The 22,295-nt window shown below is 40.3% G+C and overlaps 2 protein-coding genes across 3 annotated transcripts in view; one reads left to right on the top strand and one right to left on the bottom strand.

The window, feature by feature from the left end:
- The window catches only part of LOC126357140 (charged multivesicular body protein 7), a 215,638-nt gene that overhangs the window by 11,990 nt on the left and 181,353 nt on the right, over nucleotides 1–22,295 (top strand). The gene's annotated exons all lie outside the window — the stretch shown is intronic.
- Nucleotides 1–22,295, bottom strand: part of LOC126357156 (pantothenate kinase 3) — a 137,134-nt gene that overhangs the window by 99,015 nt on the left and 15,824 nt on the right. Inside the window, exon 1 of one of the 2 annotated variants that reach the window (XM_050007432.1) lies at nucleotides 18,084–18,180. The exons of the other annotated variant lie outside the window; for it this stretch is intronic. Within the exon in view, the coding sequence (XP_049863389.1) occupies nucleotides 18,084–18,104 (21 nt within the window). The 5' untranslated portion in view covers nucleotides 18,105–18,180. Of the gene's footprint in view, nucleotides 1–18,083; nucleotides 18,181–22,295 lie in introns of those variants that run through there. 2 annotated transcript variants of the gene reach the window in all.

Below are 22,295 nucleotides of genomic sequence, written 5' to 3'. Positions count from 1 at the left end.
AAGTTGTATTTATCGCTTATTGGTTTATGATTAGAATACTACTAAAGAATCTGAATTTGCAGTAACAACAATGAAGACTTAAGCTCAGAAAGAGAGGGGGGGGGGAAGAAGATACGGGCGGAGGGGTGGGAGGAAATGGAGATAGAAAATGGGCAGGAATAGTTTGATAGAAGGAGGGGGCAGGAGGAGATGGAGGGAGGTGGGGGAGGAGAACATGGACAGTGAGAGGAGATAGAGAGAGGGAAGGGGAAGGAGATGGGCAAAGACAGGGGAGAGAATGCTATTAGGGACATATATCCAATTCCTGTATATATTAAAAACATGTGCTTTCGCTTTCTTTCTTTTCTGTTTAACCAGGCGGAGCCACAGCAAAATGTTACCACATACAGATAGTCAACAACTTTCCCTTTATATTCCAAAATAGTATGTTACCTCTCACTTAGAGAGACGTGCCCATTGCTGTAAAATAAAAGAAATCAGAGCTTGTACAGGAAGCTTTAGGTATTCATCCTCTCAATGTGGTGGTATGGAGTGGAATGGTGATGCTATAGTTCATAAGTTGTGTGTTGCACCCTTTGTGAAACACTTAACTATGGATTGCAGAGAAGTTATTTAGAAGGAACATATTGCTTTATTTTTTTCTTTGGTTTCCTTAAAAGCCACACCAGAACCAGTTTCCTTCCACATTCTTGACCAATCTGAAATAAGTTCCAGCTTCAATAGTTTTGACATTGTCTTTAAAATCTAGTCTGCCTTCCTACAAAATCAGTTTTGGTTTACATCACAGGATATTGAGGTACTGAGGAGTGCATGTGGTATCTCATTTTCTAAACCCTCCAAAGAGATCCTTGTAGCAACAGGTATCCAAGTCATAAACTGTAGAACTGTTGTGACAAATATTCTTTAGTATGTCACATTTGACAACTGGATGTGCGCATTCACAGCAAGACATTGTTGTAAAGGTTCTATATATACACAAACTAGAGTCCATGCAGAATAAGGTGGCCATTAGATTGCAACTGGCAGCACACATGTGGGGAGAGTAATTGAGGTGTGGGTGGCAGCAAGTGCAGTAGAGTAAATGCCGAGTGCTGGAGGGGAAGTGCTGTTCTAAACTGAAGCCTACACTCACATTTTTTGTAAGTATTATGTAGAGCACCTCCATACCAACACTTGCATGGTGATCATTCAAAAAAGATATATCACTGTGCTTCCGTTAGTAACTAAGAAGAATTCTGCTGAAACTGCAACAAAAGCTGCACTTTATTTTCGTTTGCATTGTTAGTGATGCATAGCTTTCTTCACCAGCTGTTAGTGGCCGTTAAAAATTATGTTATTTCATCGAAAAAGTCTGTAGTTAGTGGAATAACATGGTAGAAAATGGCAAAATACTCTTTGGATGCTATCATTTGCCCAAAATCTCATTTCAGTATCACAATCCGTTAATGAAATATGAGGAATGTTTTGGATATTTCACTCTGACTTTCACTGTTGCTAGCATTCGCAAATGAGTGTGGTACGTCAGATCAATTTTCTTGAGATTGATGACAGATAAAGACATCCACCCAAATCTAAAGAAAATTTCAATATATTAGCTAAATTTCATACACAGCAACATATTACATAATATGCAGCAAATGCAAAATCGTAGTGATCCCTATTTTTTCATTGCAAACTTTTTTCAAATTTTGCTTAGTGTCTTACTTCCTTGCAAATATCACAACAGCTACGATTATTAATAAAATGATGGCACATCATCATAGAGATCATATATAAAGGTACAAATATTGCAAAAATGAAATTCTTTTACCGAATAGTTTCTGTAAAGTTGTTTGAGAAAGATTGTGGGGCTTACCCCTTGATTCTGTAATCGCCAACTGGCCGAGAGGAGCCAAGCACTTGTCAGCCTTGCCTTCTGAACGAACAAGTGAATTTGTTGAGCGCTTTGGACAAAAGTTGGTCACTGCAGATTGGCCACCGTATCCTGTGCCGACTCTACGCAACTCACACGTATTTTGCCCATGAAGTCATTAGAGCAAAATTCATGAACTTGCAAAGTTATGTAGGTATTATATTCTGGAGATAACAAGACAGAAAAAGTAAGGTCAACAATAAGAAATAGATCACCATACGTATGCTACAGCACTTACATGATGCCCTCTTGCAACTTAAGATACGTTTTGTGTGTGTTTATGGGTGATACCACCAAGTACTTACGCCTTGTGCATGGGGTGTACCTTCAGTGTGTAGGGTATTAAGTTTTGGATGATGTGTGTTAACTAGTTCTCATGAAAGTCAGTGGCGTGTATAAATTTTGTGTACAGTTTAGATTTCTGTTTGCTATACACATATAGTAAGCTGTTGGGAGTTCAATACATCTCTCACATATACAACTCTCACATACAAAAACAACATGTGGCACCCATAAATTAGTGTTGTGTATAGTGAATTCTTTTGCAAATTAGAGTCTTTTGATCTGCTTAGCTTTTTTTTTTTTTAAAAAAAAAGGAATAAAAGTCCAAGTGAGGGTCACTGGTGTACTTAATTTGTTTTGCCCAGCAATGTTGTCGGTGCTTGTCCTGAGGTGTGATGAGAAGTGAACAGTGTGTGTGTTACTGGTTCTACATTGCCAGTGATAGAACAGTGGACAGATGATTTGTGTTGAAGGAATAGTGCTACATTCTCATGTCAGTATATCACAGTCTCCAAAACTGTAATACATTTGGAAGAAACAGGCAAATATTTTGACAGCCAAGATCTTTAACTTAATTTAAGCTGAACTTAACCACAACTTCATAATTCGTGACATATTCGAAAGAAACAAATATATGTGTCACAAAGATTACTTATTTACTTTTTTGCAAGTAGAACTGTCATATTACAACCTAACCTAGGCCTCAGGCTAAGCTATAGATAGTTTGATCACACAACCAGGTATTTTAGCTGTTCTGTACATTGGCTTAACCAACTCACAACCAAACTGTCACATTCCAAAGTAACCATAACTTCGTAATTCATGACATACCCAAAAAAAGTCAACTATTTGGACAGTGAATAATACAAATTTAATTGCTGCTCATTTCACTTGCAGCAATTTAAGCTTTGCTATTAGGTCCCAACCCTGTCACAAAATTGTAATTCATGATTTGTTCAGAAAAAAGGTTAAATGACTGCGACAGCAGTGAAGATGGGAATGGCTTCTGGTTCAGCACTAGAAATTCATTGCCTCTTTTCCTGCCTCTCATTGGTTATGGGAAAGTATCATTCCACTGGCTATGTGAAGCATATGATTTGTCAGCCTATGAACAGTAGAGAAATGCTGCCCTAACTTATGCTGGCCCTGATGTAGACTTTAGTCATTTAAGGATTAAACTTCATCCACAGCTTGTATTATCTGTGGCTGCCTTTCTCACATGTAGGGTCTCTAAAGGACACTATACCCAGTGCCTAAAGTCATATAAAGCTCTTCATGTAGTGTCAATAAGTTCCATGGTTTCTTAGAGCTATGAAACAAAGTTTGGCAATGTGAAATTGCTTGTGTTTAAAACACTGGTGACGTGATTCAGAGATACAGATAGAAAGTACACTGGAAAATTGCCTTTGGGCAGTGGGTCTTCCTCAACACGTGTACTACCATGGAGTACTGTGTCACACACCGCTTGTATATGGGGTGAAATGAAATGTATTTGCATGGGAACACAGGATACAGTGACTTATTTCTCTACCTCCCATTGCTGAATTGATGTCTCCTGGAGGTCATGACCATATTTTGGGGCAACTTTGATGTTCGTGGAAGCCCAGGTTCTTTTTTCTTCACATTGCCAATTTCCCTGAATTTTGTTTAGCCATGAAACTATTGACTGCCAGCCAGGAACACAACCATGGGGCACAATATTGAAATGGGTATGGAATGCATGTTGCTTGGCAGTTATTGAGCAACTGTTAGAAAAGTATGTGATGAGAGTGAATGAGTGTGCTCCACCTTCATCCATTCCGTAACGCAACTAAACAAAGTGAAGCTACAACTTCATGCCCCACCCACTCATAGTGCCTACTGCCTACCCCCACCCTCCTCCAAGCTACCATATCTTCAGGATGCCAGATTCAAACAAGCAAATCCTAATCCCCTACCCTCCCTGGGCCAACCATCACTTCAGGCTGCCAGATTCAAATGAGCAATCTATTGTGCCCCTACTGTAATATATAAACTCTTGGACGTGGGTATACAAGCCTGCCCAATTTACCTTCACAGATTGTTCACCAATATTTTACAGCTGTGCCACATACAAAGCGTGCCATGTAATCGTCTACCAGCAACTTTCTTCTTTGCATGTTCATACATTCTACAAGATGCTACTGTTTGGATAAGCTGTCCTTGCCTCTATGACTCATTTTCCTTACCATCTGAGAATATGAAGTGATTGTCAAGAAACGCACATCAGCCGATACTGTATCTGTGCCACCTGTGGAATTTCATATGCGATTATTGCCATCCGAGCAATCACAGTGAAACACACATCTGAATGAAAGGATCTTAAAGGACATTCATGTCAACATTTTTAATCAAAGTGCTCCTTTTCTGGCTTGTATTGCGTCTTTTTATCATATTCATTTAACTGGTGCATTATTGATTTCATAAATTCTGCTACATGTAGGCTCACACAAGCACACGCGAAATTACTGCAAGACCAAATAACAATTTTCTAATTTTTTTGTAGCTGTCATTGGATGGCTCAGAAATTTATCTGGCTCAAAAAATCCCATTTTGTTATGTAAAGGAGTTGAGTTGGCGAGATTTGAAATATGCTATGCCACAAGAACCAAAATTAAAATGTGTGTAACACAAAAAGCTTGCTGTATCCCAAGAACTGATGGTTATGCATTGTATATGAAATTTCTATAATGAATTAAAATCTCTGTACTCCAAATCCCAGAGGGAAGGGGATTTGGACACACTTTCGCCAACCCCCTCTCAATTATGTCTTATTTATGTCATCTGCTTTCGCTGTCATATCGCTCTTGTGTAAATTTTTCATTCGTGTTTTCTTTTCTTGCTGTCAGTTCTGTTTTCAAAGTGGAGGAGTAAAACAGTTTAATCACTTCTTAAAAGCAGCTGCTAGCACGTTAATTTCACACCTGATTAGTGCCGTCCTCCGTTGAGAACTTGGACATGAGCCTTCGTTGTGGCGGTCACCCTCAACGCCCTGCAGACGTATTCTTTCTTGTAGTTGACGGCTTTCTCCTGGCATCGATAGTGACGCTGTCCCTGCGCAACGTGTTTACTGAGCACACGGCCCTCCGCGTGTTCAGTCTGTGACATCTGCCGAGGCGTCCAAGTATCCGTATCGCACGCGTGATAAATGGAACTGAAGGCACGCCCCTGCTGCCGTGCCTGCGTGCTCGTAATATTAGTTTAACCCTCAACTGACGAGGTGTGGTCTCTCAGACAGCGCGAAAATTATCGAACTCGCTCTTCAAGGCCAGTTGTGGTGGAATGCTTCTATACTCCCCCTACCCTCCTTAAATTGCCAAACCTACGATGTTTTGTTGTTGGTTGCGTTATCGCCTTCTGTGTTTATTGTTGACACATGTTATTGATAGGTGTTGGAGTCTCCTAGACCGCGCCTCATGAACTACGTACCTTTTCTTCTGTAACTGTATAGCTCAAAATTTGTTGGCACGAATGTGTCATTTTTAACTTTCCCGAGTTTGATGACATTGTTAGTCGGTCTGTGGAGGAAGGTGTCAGTGATATAGATCAAGAAATAAACGAAAAAGACGACGATTTTACATTAGCCAGTAATTACAGTTCTGCTTTCCAACAAGAGTATCATTCAGAGGAAAAACTTCAGTAAAGTTGTGATGCGAATCTGTCTGTTTCTTCAATGAAATACTTAAAACAGTGTGTTAAAATCGAATGTGTTCTGAGTGATCAGAAGAATGTAGTTCCCAGCAATGAATGGCAACTTGACAGACTTTCTTTTTGTACCTATACGAGGGAATTTTTATGCGCAAATTTAAACCATGGAATTTAGTTTTATTTGGAAATTTATTTGCTACAGAGATTGTATAATTTTTCAGAATGTAAAATTCAGCACTATAACAATCTATTTTTGTGTACTATTTAGAAGAACCATCCAAAATTATGTGCATTTGTGTGATAAATAGTAAAATACTGCAGGCTTTGTTTAGTGCAATAAATGTTATATAGCATAAATTAAAAATTTCAAATGATGTTTGCCTTAAATCTCGGTTTAAACATAGGGGTCCCAGAGACCCCACCTCTTGGTATGAGTTACAGGAAAAATCGCATCGCCAGTTAAAGGTTAAATGCCGGCGTTCAATATGGTATCGGATGCCCCTGATACACACAGTGCTTCAGGAGGAAACAAATAGTGTCAGTCAGGGTTGGTATAAAACCGCGCAGGGCCCATAGCACTGGTGTACTGCGACGCCTCTAGGGTACTATAGTTGGAGTCACGAACGATGGCGGTCAAGTTTAGGCTTGCCTACGTCACGCATACTCCCACAGCCAGTGAGCGTTCAGTAGTGTTCTAAGTGCTCTGCTCTGAATGATGTAGCTAATGTGAGCATTAAACGTTACTTAGCGAGTTTTTAGTGAACTATTACTCCATTTGTTGCGAGTTGTCGTCGCTGAATTTGGTGGTATGTGATAAAGTCCGCTTAAGCAAGGGAGGGATTTAATTTGTAGGATGTTTGCTTTCTTCAAGCGGAAAGCACGCGTATGCGGCTACGGTAATTGTCGCTTGGAATCGTCAACAACGCAAACTTCATCCTTGCCTCGACATGCGTCAACCGCCATCGTTCGTGTATCGAACTAGTATACTTTTGAAATACAGCTCTATTTATTTAATGTTTTCGAAGTAGTTTCCGCCACATTGAATACATTTCTCCATCCTCCGAAACAATTTCCTATTCCAGTTCTCCCAAGTTTCGGTAGGAAGCACACTCGTTCTCCCAAGCCCTCAGAAGGTCATCATTACTTGAAAACTGCACTCCTTTCTGCTTCATTTTCACGTTCGGGAACAGTGCAAAGTCAAGCTGTGGACTGTAAGGAGGGTGTTCAAGAAATTTGTCATGTACCACGCAGATACTCAGTGCATGCTTTGGCGCGTGAGCGTTTTGTGAGGGAGGAACCAACTATCCTTTATTGATTTCGATCTCAGGTTCTTCAAAGATTGGACTACTTTGGGCAGGCACTGCTCAGTGTACCACTTAGCTGTAACTGTCTCCTGCGTTTCTAAAACAACACGCTCCACAATTTCACTCGATTTGGGAAAAAAGCTATCATTTTCTTCTTTGCTGATCGGGATTTTCCTATAGCTACGGGTGTGTCGTCATCTTCAAAGACCCAAACGTTGAGTCTTAGTCGGCACTTCATAATAGTACAGATAAGTCTCGTCACGTGTCCCTTAGAAAACTTCTTAAACATCTGTCGTATCATCTGCTCTTCCGTTAGTCTACGCGGCACCAGAGACCACAAAGATTCTTTACTTGCAAATGATCACGCAGAATCGAAAGAATTGCTGGTGCATTTAGCCCTAAGGTTCCCTCTATCAGCTTATTGGTCACTCGACTGTCTTCGTCTAGCATTTTGCTGATAGCATCAATGTTTTCCTCCGTAACTGATTATCGTGGCCTTCCCGTCACCTAAAATTTCCTCTTTGGAATTGTCTCTACCACCTGGCTGTGGTGGTACGATGTGGACACAATCACCGAGTGCAAGTCATTTCTTCAAAGCACTGGTCTATGTTTAAACCACGCGCGGAGTTGTGCCGCAGAACTACCCGAATCTCTCTTTGTGACCACGATGCCACAGCAAACACTTCAAACTAAAGCTGCCAGCACGTCTGCATCTATAGACTTGGCGCAGCGGCTACAATGCAAGTATGAAGGATTCTCAGAACACAGCAACCGTCAGACTCCTGCGACTTACTATTGCGTCGTATTGCAAAACGTTTCTAGTACCCTTTGTATTGTAAAGGCACAAACTGTGGCTGAACAACAGTGATTCACTCGAGGTTTCAGACTTTTGTTGGAGTATCCAGGATGCGTCGTTCACTGAGCGACGTACGTCATTTGATGCGAGGGTACATCAACAAACTGTTTTTAGCCTAGCTTCATTAACAGTGCAAATTTAATAACCTCTATTGACAATTGTAGAATTTTGGAACACGTATTTTGTTCGAGTATATCGACTTTTCAGGAGACTAGAACTCTACTCTCCGGGAATCAGCATGAGTTTCGAAAAAGACGATCGCGTGAAACCCAGCTCGCGCTGTTCGTCCACGAGACTCAGAGGGCCATAGACACCGGTTCCCAGGTAGATGCCGTGTTTCTTGACTTCCGCAAGGCGTTCGATACAGTTCGCCACAGTCGTTTAATGAACAAAGTTAGAGCATATGGACTGTCAGACCAATTGTGTGATTGGACTGAAGAGTTCTTAGATAACAGAACGCATTACGTCATTCTCTATAGAGAGAAGTCTTCCGAAGTAAGAGTGATTTCAGGTGTGCCGCAGGGGAGTGTCGCAGGACCGTTGCTATTCACAATATATATAAATGACCTTGTGGATAACATCAGAAGTTCACTGAGGGTTTTTGAAGACGACGCTGTAGTATATCGAGACGTTGTAACAATGGAAAATTTTACTGAAATGCAGGAGGATCTGCAACGAATTGAAGCATGGTGCAGGAAATGGCAATTGAATCTCAATGTAGACAAGTGTAATGTGCTGCGAATACATAGAAAGAAAGATCTTATATAATTTAGCTACAATATAGCAGCAGGTCAGCAACTGGAACAGTTAATTCCATAAATTATCTGGGAGTAGGCATTAGGAGTGATTTAAAATGGAATGACCGTATAAAATTTAAAAAAACGGTAAAGCAGATGCCAGACTGAGATTCATTGGAAGAATCCTAAGGAAATGCAGTCCGAAAACAAAGGAAGTAGGTTATGGTACACTTGTTCGCCTACTGCTTGAATACTGCTCACCGGTGTGGGATCCGTACCAGGTAGGGTTGATAGGGGGGGGGGAGAGAGAGAGAGAGAGAGAGAGAGAGAGAGAGAAGATCCAACGGAGTGCAGCGCGCTTCGTTGTAGGATCATTTAGTAATCGCGAAAGCGTTTCGGAGATGATAGATAAACTCCAGTGGAAGACTCTGCAAGAGAGACGCTCAGTAGCTCGGTACGGGGAGGAGGATAAAATCAGAGAGATTAGAGACAACAGAGAAGCAAATCGACAATCTTTCTTTCCACGAACAATAAGAGACTGGAATAGAAGGGAGAACCGATAGAGGTACTCAAGGTACCCTCCGCCACACACCGTCAGGTGGCTTGCGGAGTATGTATGTAGATGTAGACAATACACGTCCCGGATAAAGGCGTCTACACAGATAACTGCAGGCTAGGCAAGAACGTATGAGCGAACTTGCTAAATCCGAGCATGCTAGAGTTCGTGTAGGATAAATCTGCGCAGTCAAACAGCTTGATGCTTCATCTAATTTCGATTATGCCTGAGCTTGTGCAACAAGAATGAGGAGGCTTGTGGTAGCATTAATAATGATTTTAATTTATGTGTGGTCCTGTTAAGTTACATTCTGTAGAAAGGTTGTACTGTATCGATGTTAAATGGAGGAAAAGAGAAGTAGCAGTACCGTGAGACAGTTTCCGGAGTGTGTCTACCGCGAGCAGTTTATATGGGAATAATATTTTCGTATCTTTAACTACGCTTTACTCACATAAAAAGCCAAAGACAGCACCGTCTCAGGTGGTTATTTTATGGTAACGAGTGTAGAAGCGTGCTTGAGCAGTGTGGAGGCACGACGAATTTGTCGGTGCTTGGGCAAGTACGCTTGCGCATGCATGCGTGTCAAGCATGCAGCTACTTGTGTAACCGCATTAGTGCACAGCATCCATCAGTGTGAAAGAACGTATAAATAAAATAAATTATCTGCTGTGCCAGCCCTTTCATCTCAGAGTAGCAATAGCAAACTACTTCCTGAATTATTTGCTGGCTGTATTCCAGTCTCTTGTGTTCCTCTACAGTGTTTACCCTCTACCAGCTTTTCTCTGGTACCAAGGAAGCTATTCCCTGTATTCTTAACTGATGTCCTACCATCCTGGTTCTCACCATCGTCAGTGTTTTCCATATATTACTTTCCTCGCCGAGTCTGCGGAGAATATCCTCTTTCGTTACCCTATCAGTCCAACTAATTTTCAACATTCGTCTGTTGTACCACATCTCAGATACTTCGATTCTCTAATGTTCTGGTTTTGTCCTAGTCCATGTTTCACTACCATGCAGTGTAGTGCCCCAAACGTACATTCTCAGGAATTTCGCCCTCAAGTTAAGGCAAATCTTTGATGCTAGTAGATTTCCCTTGGCCCTTGCTGCTGCGTCCATCATGGGTTATTTTGCTGCATATGTAGCAGAATTACCCGACTTCGTCATCCACAATTCTGATCTTAAGTTTCTCGCTGTTCTCATTTCTGCGAGTTTCGTCTTTCTTCGAATTACTCTCAATCGATATTCTGTGCTCGTTAGGATTCTTTCTTCCATTTAACAGATCCTGTAATTCTTCTTAACGTTCACAGAGAATAGTAACGTCATCAGCGAATATTATCATCGATATCCTTTCACCTTGAATTTTAATCCCGCTCCTGAATCTTTCTTTCATTTCTGTTATTGCTTTCTTTCAGTCTTATTGTTCCCACACAACACACACGTTTGGTGTTCGTCCCCCATCATTTTGACCTTGTGGAACAGGCGCTCCTATATAGTTCCCAGAAATTGCAATGGATCATTGACGATTAGACTGGCGTCATTGCTCAGTTGGGTTGTTGAGTTGTGAACTAGAACCGTCGCCCACAAATAAGCTCAGCGGAGGTCGCGTTACGAGCAAAAGCTGAAGTAAATACAGGACATTTTAAAATGAATGTATCGGTTTCAAGGCTTTGTACCATTTATTAAATTTACAATTATAAATAATACCTCAAATCAAAGATGAAATGAAACGTTTTTGTTTGTATACCTTTCTGCAGTGGAAATAGTGTGCAACGACCAAGAGTGACTGACTAATGTGTTGAACGAGTGAGTCTCACAAGTAGCATCACGAAATCAATTCGGAACGCTAGTTGTGAATTAGCCAGTCCATTCACGATTGCGTGGAGACTTTTAAGGGACGCTTACGACTTTTGCAGTTGTTATAAGCTCTAAAGCGTACAGACTACGTTTTACGTGTCGACTTTGCAAACAAAATGTTGCTGCATGATGACGAAGATTTTCGGGATCTTGTCTTCAGAGATGATTCGACATGTCCCCTATGTGGAGATGGGAACATACATAATGTGCGCTTCTGGGGGTCAGAAAATCCCCACGAGATGATACAGTTGCAGCGAGACTCCATCAGTTGAATGTCTTCTGTGCCATATCCCGGCGGAAAGCTTTGGGCCTTTCCTTTTCGGCGAAGCAACCGTAACTGGTATTTCTTATCTTGATGCGCAAGAACTATGGCTCTTTCCCAGTTGGAAGAAGCTGAACCACGGAACTATAATTGACAACAAGATGGTGCTCCGTCGCAGTGGCAACTCAGCATGCTATTGGTTAAACGATGTACCCGAGTGCTGGATTGGCCGCAAAGGATCGGATGATAAAGCTTGTTTTGCATGACCTCGTTCACACCCGATTTGTGACGCTGTGCGACTTTTACTTTTGTGGTTCTACTACCTGACCTACCCGTCTTTACAAACAGCATCGTGTCAACAATTAGTGATCAAAGTTTGGGAAGAACTCACCTATCGGCTCAATGAGTGACGAATGGTGCTCACTTTGAACACTCGCAAGAAAAACAGGTTTTCTTACATATGCTGTGTTATTTGCAATTGTCAAGTTGGATGTAATAAATGCTAAAAGCCTTAAAACCCGTATATTCTCATCCATTATATTAAACCCTATTCGGGCTCCTGAAGATCATAAAAAAAATATATCTAGTGATACTTGTGTGTTTTGTCGCTCCTCCCCTCTATACCGATGTATATATTTTATGGAATACGCGAATAACTGTCCTTTGAGACCATGGTGCAGATGTTGAGGCAACGAACTCGCCATGGGGAGGAGCAGGTCCACCCAGAGTTAGGTTTTCCGTCGTTTTCTTAAATCACTAAATGGGAATGCGGAGATCTTTCCTTTGAATGGGGCACGACCTAATTCCTGCTATGTGTTTGTCAAGTCCGAGATTGAGCTCAGTCTCCAGTGATGTAATAATAACTGAGATGGTAACTCCATTGTTCTTTCCCATCTATTCGTTTACTGACTACATGCAGATGATACGTGTGCGCAAGTGTATTTACTGTACCTATAAATTTTAATGAAGTGAAAAACGGGAAAGAAGATGGAATTACAAATTGGCTTTATAAGGTGTGCGTACATTTAACACGTTAGGTAATTATAGGGGAAGTGTACTATAATCCCTGCGTTTGCGATGCTCCAAATGTTGTCTTGTATGCAGAGAAAATTATAGGACTAGATTCCACCCATTTTTGTAAAACACCAATTCATTTTACCTTATTTTTCCTGCACAAACATGTTACGCACGTATATGCCATCATGAGAGTTCTTGTTTTACTGAGAATCTAAAATGCAATAAAATACAATAGCTGTGACGAAAGATATGGCCTAAATATTTTATTTTGCGTATTGACATTTTTCTTTACATTAATTACTAATCTGTGGGTTACCTCTTCGGATAGTTGATCATGCGCAACTGTTTTTGTAAAACTAACGAAAATCACCTTTTCACTGTAATTTCTTGCTTGAAAACATTTTTGAGTACTTACAAATTGTTAAGATAGTCTTATCTTTGTTAATTACTTGAAGATGGAGGCACAAAAGTAGGCAAGATACAGATGTTCGTAATCACGCAGCAAATATTACTGGGTGAGAGATTACAGTGCAAAAAGTTATCTGTTTTCAGCTTCGTAAAAACATGATATTGGAGGGGACAAGATATTTAACCAGATAAGAAAGGTCGCGCAAAATTTAACCGAATAATATGTTTTTGTCAGAAACGCTGTTTTTATTAGCAACTGTTGTCATAAGACATCTTGTATTTTTAGATTTTCTGTGAAATAAGGATTACTGACGGTGGATATAGATGCATAAAAACATGCATGGACAAGAAAAATAGCGAAATAATGTTTCACTTTTTTTCGGCGTAATTTCACAACCCCAGAAAGTTATAATCATATATGTGTACTTATACTCGCCAACCGGGACGGTATATTATATCATTATTAGCTCCCTCCCCTCTTTTCCTATCCCATTTGTGGATGCTGCGCGGAAAAAAGATAACATAGGCGATACCATTTGTATGAGCCGGAATTTATGGGGTTCACGTACACTCATATGTTAGCGGAAGGAAATCTAAATCATACGAGTGATAAAACAAATCGGAACTTACATTTTACTCTATGTATAATTAGTTAACAAATTATCAAGGATTTGCCCGACAACATTTCAATGAATTCGTAATGTTGTCATTTTATTGCAGTTTAGACACACTACAAGAGGCACGGCACAGTATCACTACTTAACACCGAAACGAAGTGTGAGAAAATGTCAAGGTGGACACTGATCTTATTTCCATACGGTAGGCTGAGCGCTTTTGGCCCATCCAATTGTCCCTACACCAGCTCTAGACCAAGGACGATTACCTCATTCCCGGTGGTGTGATGCAGCTTTAGTATGATGTAGGACTGTTTACGGTCTGACTGGAATGATGTGAAACTGAAACTTGTTCCTCATCAGCGTTTTGCTATATTATCGCACTCTTTGCATTCGGTGATTTTCTTCAGCACTCTGATAATCGACGACAAGAGAAATTATTTTCCTTGGGTCATGTCACTCAGGAACTGTTCCGAAGTAGTCTTCAATGTATCTTAATTACAACTGTCGAGTCGACGTTATGCGCCCTAATTATCTTCAGTGGGATATCTGTCTGATCACCGGCTCCTGGGTCGTTTTGGTAGGCAAGAACATGAACAGTGTCAACGAGGCTATACAGCACGCTCAATAGAATACACAGAAGTCAGAGAGAATTACAAACATTTTAGCCATAGTGAAATATCAGGAATAAATGTGAACTTGATGTTATGGCTCTCAATACCTGAAGAGGACAGCTGAGTTGGTCATCGAAATTTTATGCTAAAAGGGAAATACAAACTCCACGGAATACCCAGAAGTACACTATTAATTAATCACGTCGAGAAAACATGAGAAATCACGTGGGTCTTTGATTGCTGTTTTTCTAGTGTCAAGTGGTGCACCAACACGTCATTTTCAGTAATAAACGTTTTTGAAAACGTTTTCTTTTCTACAGTCTGACACCACAGCCTCAGTAAATTGCAGGAAAGACGTGATGTTCGTAGAGCTACTCAGTTGAAATAAATGTTTTAATTTTATTATCCCTAATTCTAAATGAATAGTCTTCTTGGAAATGCTGATGTGATAGTTGGGAGACCAGTGTTCAGCAAATGCGGCACATACTTGCAAAAATCTTGGGAGCAGGAATTTCTTTAGGTAGAATATATCGTATTTATAGATGTCCTTCTGACGTCTTTGTCATTTGCCTTCTTTTTCATTTATCCTTATAATCTGATCGTCCAGTGTCATACAGCGCGCTATTCCTAAAGTTTTCATCAGTGGTAAGACCAGATTACGGTAGGAGAAATGTCCACAGACATTCGTTGACCTTGTGTTGTTTAAATCTCAGAAACCTATTTTCTTACCTTGGATATTAAGATATGCGTGTTGTGTTGTTCGAACAAAGTGTTGATAAATTGAGGGAACCGAAGAACAGTATCGGTGTTTCGTCGTCTTAACACTTGAAAACTAGCCCTGTTTCCTCTGAGCGAAACGGAGGGCACATTAGCCGGATGGTGACTGAGATAACTGTTGACGAGCCATCTCCATCCTCTTAGTTTTTACTTGCCTTTGGACTTGGACCTGTGGTAGTACATTCAGCCGTACAGAGCGTGGCGTCGCCGATGATGCTTAAGACTGTTGACCTTCATCTCGATGGGGTACCGTCACACGTGACCCAAACAATCCCAACGCGACGTGGTTTCCTGACATTGTTTATCGCACACTACTCGGGTTTTTCCCGGCTGTTTGGCAACTTTTTCCGACCGAGTAATCAGGTAAGTCCCGTACTACTCCTACTGCTGCTACTGCAACAGTCCTGTGTGGGAAACACAGCTAAGGAGCGTGTAAAATGGCACCGTTCCACTATTTTGCAGCCTTGTAGTCTCAGCGAACAGGGCAGTGCTCTTGACATTGACGTTTGTGAGCTGTGCCAAAGTTCACGGTCACATCCGCCTACGAGCTCCGTTAAGAGAACGAGCCGGTGCTTGAGTTGGGCAGAGGACAGTTCTGAAACGTGTGCTATTGTCCAGGTCTTTATCGTAGTTTGGTACGTTTTCAACGTGGCCGTGATAGTGTGTAACAGCTCCTGTTGCGGTAAACAATGACGTCAGCGAGGTCAAAAAATTCTCGCAGTGGTCGATAGACGGAAACTATTCTATGAAGGCTTTCTTTATATGTTTCAAGAACCAACTTTAAGTGAAGAATCAAAGAATGCGCTACAACCTCTTATGTATCGTCCCCTAAGGGATCGCAAAGACAAAGTTAGACCAATTACAGTGTGCACAAAGGCGTTGCAGCAAACTTTCTTTTCACCCTACTCATGCATGAATGAAACAGGGAAAAACCGCGAATAACAGGTACAGTGGGAAGTGGCGTCTGCCATGTACTTCACTGTTGTTTGCAGATTATGGATGTAGACGTAGAAATGATACGTTACGTGTTATCATGATCTGTAGAACTGTTTTGTTTATACATCTTCTGAAGCTAGTCGCGTTCGTTTCGTGCAAATGGATGAAATAAAATATGTAAATGGATGAATTAGCGTCATAAGACTTGTTGTTTTAGACGATTTGTTCCTATCTAAATCCATTCAAAGTTGAAGAGTACGTACTATGAAGAGTGTGCTTTTTTTCAGCACTTGACAGACAGGCGACTCAAATGAAGTGTGTCCCGATTTTATTAAAGACGATCACGCCGCTGCAGCCACAGATGGAAACATGGAGAGAGTGCACGTAGAGTAGTGCATGAAGTTTGTCATTATCACCTCGAACAACAAAGTTATACGATTAAAGTTTAGTTTCTTTGCGAATACATGTCTGCAGTGAATCCCTCGTAGCACAAAACCACAGCATGCCTCTGGGGGAGCCGAAAGAAATCGCCGTTTTTGCCTCTTAGTTTTGGACGATCAGCGATTAAAGATGTCTAACATAGAGAACAGAAAAACTGGAATATGTTTAGAGCCCATGAAGAGTTCATAACAGCTATAGATGGCTCCTTTGGAGACCAGAAATCGTGCGTCCTGAATTGAATATACTTACTGAAATATTTTAACTAAAACACCTAAAATAATATTACATCGAAAAATGTACATTTTTTTGCCTAAGAACAGTGTTTTGCAACCAGGACGTGGTCTTACCGCTTTGCTCCCATTATTATTCTTTGCACTTCATTTAGATTATAGTGAAAACCAGCGTTCACCTGCGTCTGTATTATAATTTCATAATGTGTTTGGAATAAAATGGAAACTGAATTTGCAGTCTTGCGCCTTTTGAAAGTGCGTTTGTGATTTTTTTACCTCTCAGAGTGTAGTCCAATTGCCCCCTCTTACATAAAGTTACTCGTCGCTTATACTATTTTCAACAATGAGTTATAGGTCGTCCCATCTGATTCGGTATGTGTCCAGATAACATTTTTCTCTTCGCTTGATAAGCAGCAGAAACAAGATCTCTTTCTGATCGGCGAGGTACATGATTCCTATTATGAAGGATGGCGATCGTCTACAACAACGTTGGTCAACATTTCTTACCTGCCGTCCACTTCTGCCTCCCTTTTAGTTGTAAAAATTTTTAACCGCCCAACGGTTCCACTCTAATGGTAATTTATAAAGATGAGTTGCAGTAAGTTAAATCACATAACAGCAACTACGTACCAAATACTTTGTCCAACTTGTGTGAAAACCTAACGAAAATATTTTTAAAATCCCTATTGCCTGCCGCCCACTATGGAAACTGGAACACCCACCAGTGGGCGGTAGGGACTTGGTTGACTACCGCTAGTCTACAGGCTTGTGTTCTCGGCTCAGTCAAGCAGCTAACAAGGTTGCTTTTACTGGGGATGATACTTTTGGAAGTGTTACGTCCTAGCCTTCCTCCGATATAAGGACTGTCTGATCCAGCCAGTCATAGGGGCACCCACTGTGTAGTTTAACCGTGGCGAGACTTTTTTTACCCACATAGAAAAGTCCACGTGATTTCACCTCTTTGTTTCAGTTCTTGTAGTCGAACATGTAACACTCCCAGCCACACAAAGACACACCTCTTAGTTGTTTTACCGTAAACGGAAGACAAATACCATTCGGGACATCATATCGTCAGTGAACGTACTTAACATTTTCGGGAAAACTCAGTATAGAAGAAAGCATTATTATATTATTTATTTGTGCCTAGTGTGAATTGTTTCTTGTCGATCTAATATTAATTATTGTGAATTATGAAGTTTTAAATTTGTAAATAATGTGTCGTACTTCATCCAAGATATATAATGAGATACGTAAAAAAATGAAAATGACTATTCAACTGACTAAGTACGTATTTGAAAACTTGAGTACCGTGCACATAAAGTAGCTACAAGATTCAGAGTTCTGAAATATAAGACCAGTTTGTATCAGATAAGCAGATACTCGGATGTCGGCGCTTGTAAACGGGAAACCACTTTGAAATTTTGGTCGGTATAATTTGAAATTGTAAATTATAAGTTTGTAGGAAAGCTTTCAAATTCAGTGACAATATAGTCATCTAATCGTATGCAACATCTAGGCACGCAACAACATAGAAAAGAACAATAAGCATTATATAATAACATTTATACTCCTGTATTACAAATATTGATAACTTAGTTATTCTGTTGTCTTACTTACATCGTAGATATCTTTCCTCATGACAAATCCAAGAGGCCTGGAAATTATTCTTCTAATGTAGTGTAAATTAATATTATGAACAGCGTTTTCGGACACGTGTATCTGATAAGTAGGAGGTCGTGTTCAGGACTACCACTGTTGTTGTCTCATCAAAACAAGCCCCTATGAACGCTCTCAGCACGCAGCGCAGTGTGGGTGTCAACACTTCCGGTCGTCTGCTTTCGACTAGCCCTATTGTATGTGAATGTCGTCTCTCACCGCCAGACATTGGCGACACGTGTGCCCAGGTTACTGAACGCTCGCACACAATCTTCCCATGTTAGAGCTTAGCAAGATATTTAACACTAGTTTCCATTTATCAAATAAAATACTGAAAAACTGTTCTGGATGTATCGAATGTGTTGAAACATACGCAAAGTCTGAAAAATATGACATGTTATAAACGGTATGAAAAATCATGGTTAAAAAATAAACTTTTTTTTAAAGTTAAAAGGTATGTGAAACGTACAAAATCGATGGGTGAACTACGTATAGTACCAGTTACGTTAGTGCGGTGTAAGTTTGCCATGAGCAGCGGTACAGGAAGTGCAGTGAGGTTTAATGCTATTAATTATGGATCCTGAAGGAAACCAAGAAGAAATCTGGTCCTGCAACTGAAGTTCAGTGAGTAAAAATGAACACTTTGAGGTCTGCCAATTATATTGTAATTCAGTGAGTGACAGTTAATGATCTGGATGAGCATTTGAACGGAATGGATAGTGTCATGAAAAAAACCTCGTAAAATGAATATCAACAAAATTGAAATAAGCATAATGTTATGTAGTCGAATTAAAGCAGGCGATGCTAAGGGAATTAGATTAGGAAATGAGACTCTAAAAGCAGATGAGTCGTTTCGTTATGTGGGCAGCAAAATAAGTAACAGTTGCCGAAGAAGAGAGATATACAATGTAGGCTGGCAGTAGCAAAGAAAACATTACTGATTCAGAACTTTGTTAATATGGAATATACATTTACGTAATTGTCTTTTCTGGAGAGTAGCGTTGTGTGTAAGTAGAACGTGGACCAGAAACGGTTCGGACACGAATAGGGTGAAGAATACCGAAGATTTGATGAGTAGATTGGGTAACTAATGTGGTGGTACTAAATTGAATTGAGGAGAAAAGACATTTATGACACAGCTCGATTAAAAGAAGGGACATGAACAAATCGTCAATATGTTTTTGGGGCGGGGGGTGTAAAACGTAGAGGTAGACAGAGGCTTGACTATAATAAGCACTTTCAAATGGACATATGTTGCAGTCATAGGCATCCCGTAAAGGAGGGGAGGGGAAGCAACAAGAGGAATAAGGTATTTTCCCCACCCTGGAATTTGGGTACAACTTGTTATTCATTACAGAATTTTCACACATTTATATCAGCAACTCTTCTGAGTTCCAGGTTTAATATCGCTGGACCTGGTGGTATATAATGTGACCTTATAAATTGTATATCGTGGATTGTTTTGGTTGTCACACTGTTAATGCGAAATTATGCCGATTCCTGGTTGTGGCGGCTATTTCGGCGTTGTTCTGTAGTCAAGATGGACTCGAACCTTTACAGAACTTCCGAAATAGTGTCCTCCTTCTCTCTCTCTCTCTCTCTCTCTCTCTCTCTCTCTCTCTCTCTCTCTCTCTCTCTCTCTCTCTCTCTCTCTTCTTCATACAGCCCTGATCGAACTGCAGTTTGCGCAACGGAATCACGACAGTAATTCACAGTTTTCTGTGGACGAAGCAGACCCGTGATGATTTGTTTAATATACATTGAGATGCTGCCGCGCTCTCTAAAGAATAGCGGTCATGCTATGCTGTCGCGATAATGCTATGCTCTGGGTGTGTACATTTGTGTTTAATTTTGAAATCTAAATACATCAGTCGAAAAACGATATTTTTTACCCCATATAAGAGAGCGGAAAAAGTGTGAAATTTCAAGGTAGAAAAGAAGTCCTCTCAAACCCTATGAGGTGCAACACACAATCGTGATACGAATTCCGCGGTCCAGTTGGTCTGACTGCACAATAATGTGACAAACTGAAGAGACGAGGACTGCCTTGCTTCAGTCCTAGGTTCTTAAAAGTCGGTTGTAGCGGCCAATTTGGGGACGGTTTTGAGAGATTTCCCAGATTCGTCCAGTCGAATGCTGTCCTTGGGTTACACTTTTTCGAACGAACCAAAAAAATATAGCGTTCAAAACACATTTTATTCAACTTCAGTTATGCCAGACAGCATTAAAAATAGAAGGCATGGGAGTAACGCAATAAATGCTAACGTGTTCAGATGTGAAGTTTCGTAAGCAAACTGTATTATGGACGTCATCAAAGTTGAATAAGTGTTTTCAAAGTTTATTCATTGTTTCTCCGCTTCATGAAACAATGAAGTGTCGTTTTTTGTTTATATTTTTTGTTGATATCCATCAGGATTTACTCAATGGTTGACAATTTTTATATTTCAAATTTTTAATTTCAATGTTATCCAGTGTGGAATGAAATAAATTTTCTGTGAATATTTTCTGCCTTTATTTCATAACTCATTGGTTTCTTTTGAAGTAATTATATCATATATAACTTCAGATTCTTGAATGAAAATGTAGTATCCTTATTAGTATTAATAATAACAGAAAATTGAATGCGGCATTGAAACATGCACACCGTTTAAATATCGAAGTAATATACCGTAGAAGTAGTAAGCGGTTAACCATCAGTCACTCGAGATACATTTAGCTTTGTATATTTGCTATCAAAATTAGTCCGTGGGGCACAACACGTTCTCAAAATCACCGAATCATCTATATAAAAATGTTCATTTTAGAATTTTGCACGCTCTTGAATAAAATTCTGGGGCCGCCCATGGGTACAGTAGTTATTCAGAGATGAAGAGGGTTGCGCAGGATAGATTAGCGTGGAATCAGTATCGAATGCCGTTGTTTATGCTAAGCTGCTTTTAGCGGGAGGAAGACTGCCAACGGTAGGGGGAGAGTTGAGTGCACTCTTTGTGGGGTGCAGATCGGGATATCGAAATGATGAATTGACGCACAGAATGTTTCTCTTTTCACAGATGTTCCCACAAGTCGGGTCCTGTGTGTTCGAGCACTCTCTCTTCTAGGATGAAATTATCACTACACCGCCGGTATAGTAACTTATACGGGGTGTAAAAAAACTACATATATACAAAATTTTAGTGTTTCGACGAGATATAAAAGAAACACTTTTTTGTGACAAAAACTTAAGTCGCACCGTTTCGCCGCTAGGAGTCACAGGAAGTTTTAACACCAGTGGTGTTCAGACGGTACTAAACTTTCGTGTGGTAAATATTACGTTAGAGAGTTGCTGAAAATGGTGTCCGTTTTCATTAATGCACAACTAGCATCTGCTTGCCAATGATTGTTTAACGGTCAAAACGACCAGGTTTTTCACGAATAAAGGCTACACACACCGCGCGGTCAGCCTGTGACATCTTTATCACGTAAAGCAGCGGTCATCAAATATTTTGCTCTTAAGTGCCAATACTGACGTGGGGTGGCGTCTTGGGCCGCATATTCTACATAAATAGTAGTGTATTATATTATCCACAGTGGGTTAGCTGTAGTTAGGGCGCGATAAATTGGCCGCATTCCAAGTACTGATCGTTAAAAGTCGTCAACTTTCAAAGCAATTCGTATCGACGATACCTGTGTTAGATTGCTGCTACCTTCAGCGACCCCACATTTCTGGAACTGTAATTACATGACTAACTGTAAGTCGTGGCGTGTTCTCTGTGCGAATACATGATTAATAACAGTATCAATATTACAACAGTCTTAATGTGGTATTCCTTGCTTCAAGTACGTATCACATTTGAAGATGACCGTCTCTACAGGGTGTTTGAGAAGTGATGGTCAATATTCAAGTATATGACAGGAATAATCACTGGAAACAAAAAAGTCAAGTAAACGTGGGGTCTAAAATGCATTCCCTAAGAGCTATGAGCAATTCTTGATCTTCGATACTGCGAAACAAATCTTTTCCTCTACAAGCTCTTTGATTTCAATATTTTGGGAAGTAGTAGTATGGGCTAAAACAAGAAAAAAGCCCGATAAACATGTGCCCTAAAACGCATAACTTAAGAGCTGTGAGCACTTGCTCATCTTTGCTATTGTGAAACAAAACTGTTCTAATGAATAAGTGCTCATAACTTTTAA

Source organism: Schistocerca gregaria, chromosome 1 (genome assembly GCF_023897955.1).
Source record: "Schistocerca gregaria isolate iqSchGreg1 chromosome 1, iqSchGreg1.2, whole genome shotgun sequence".
NCBI classification, from domain to species: Eukaryota; Metazoa; Arthropoda; class Insecta; order Orthoptera; family Acrididae; genus Schistocerca; species Schistocerca gregaria.
The sequence above is the reverse complement of the archived record's forward strand: the minus strand, read 5'-3'. Positions and strand labels throughout refer to the sequence as shown.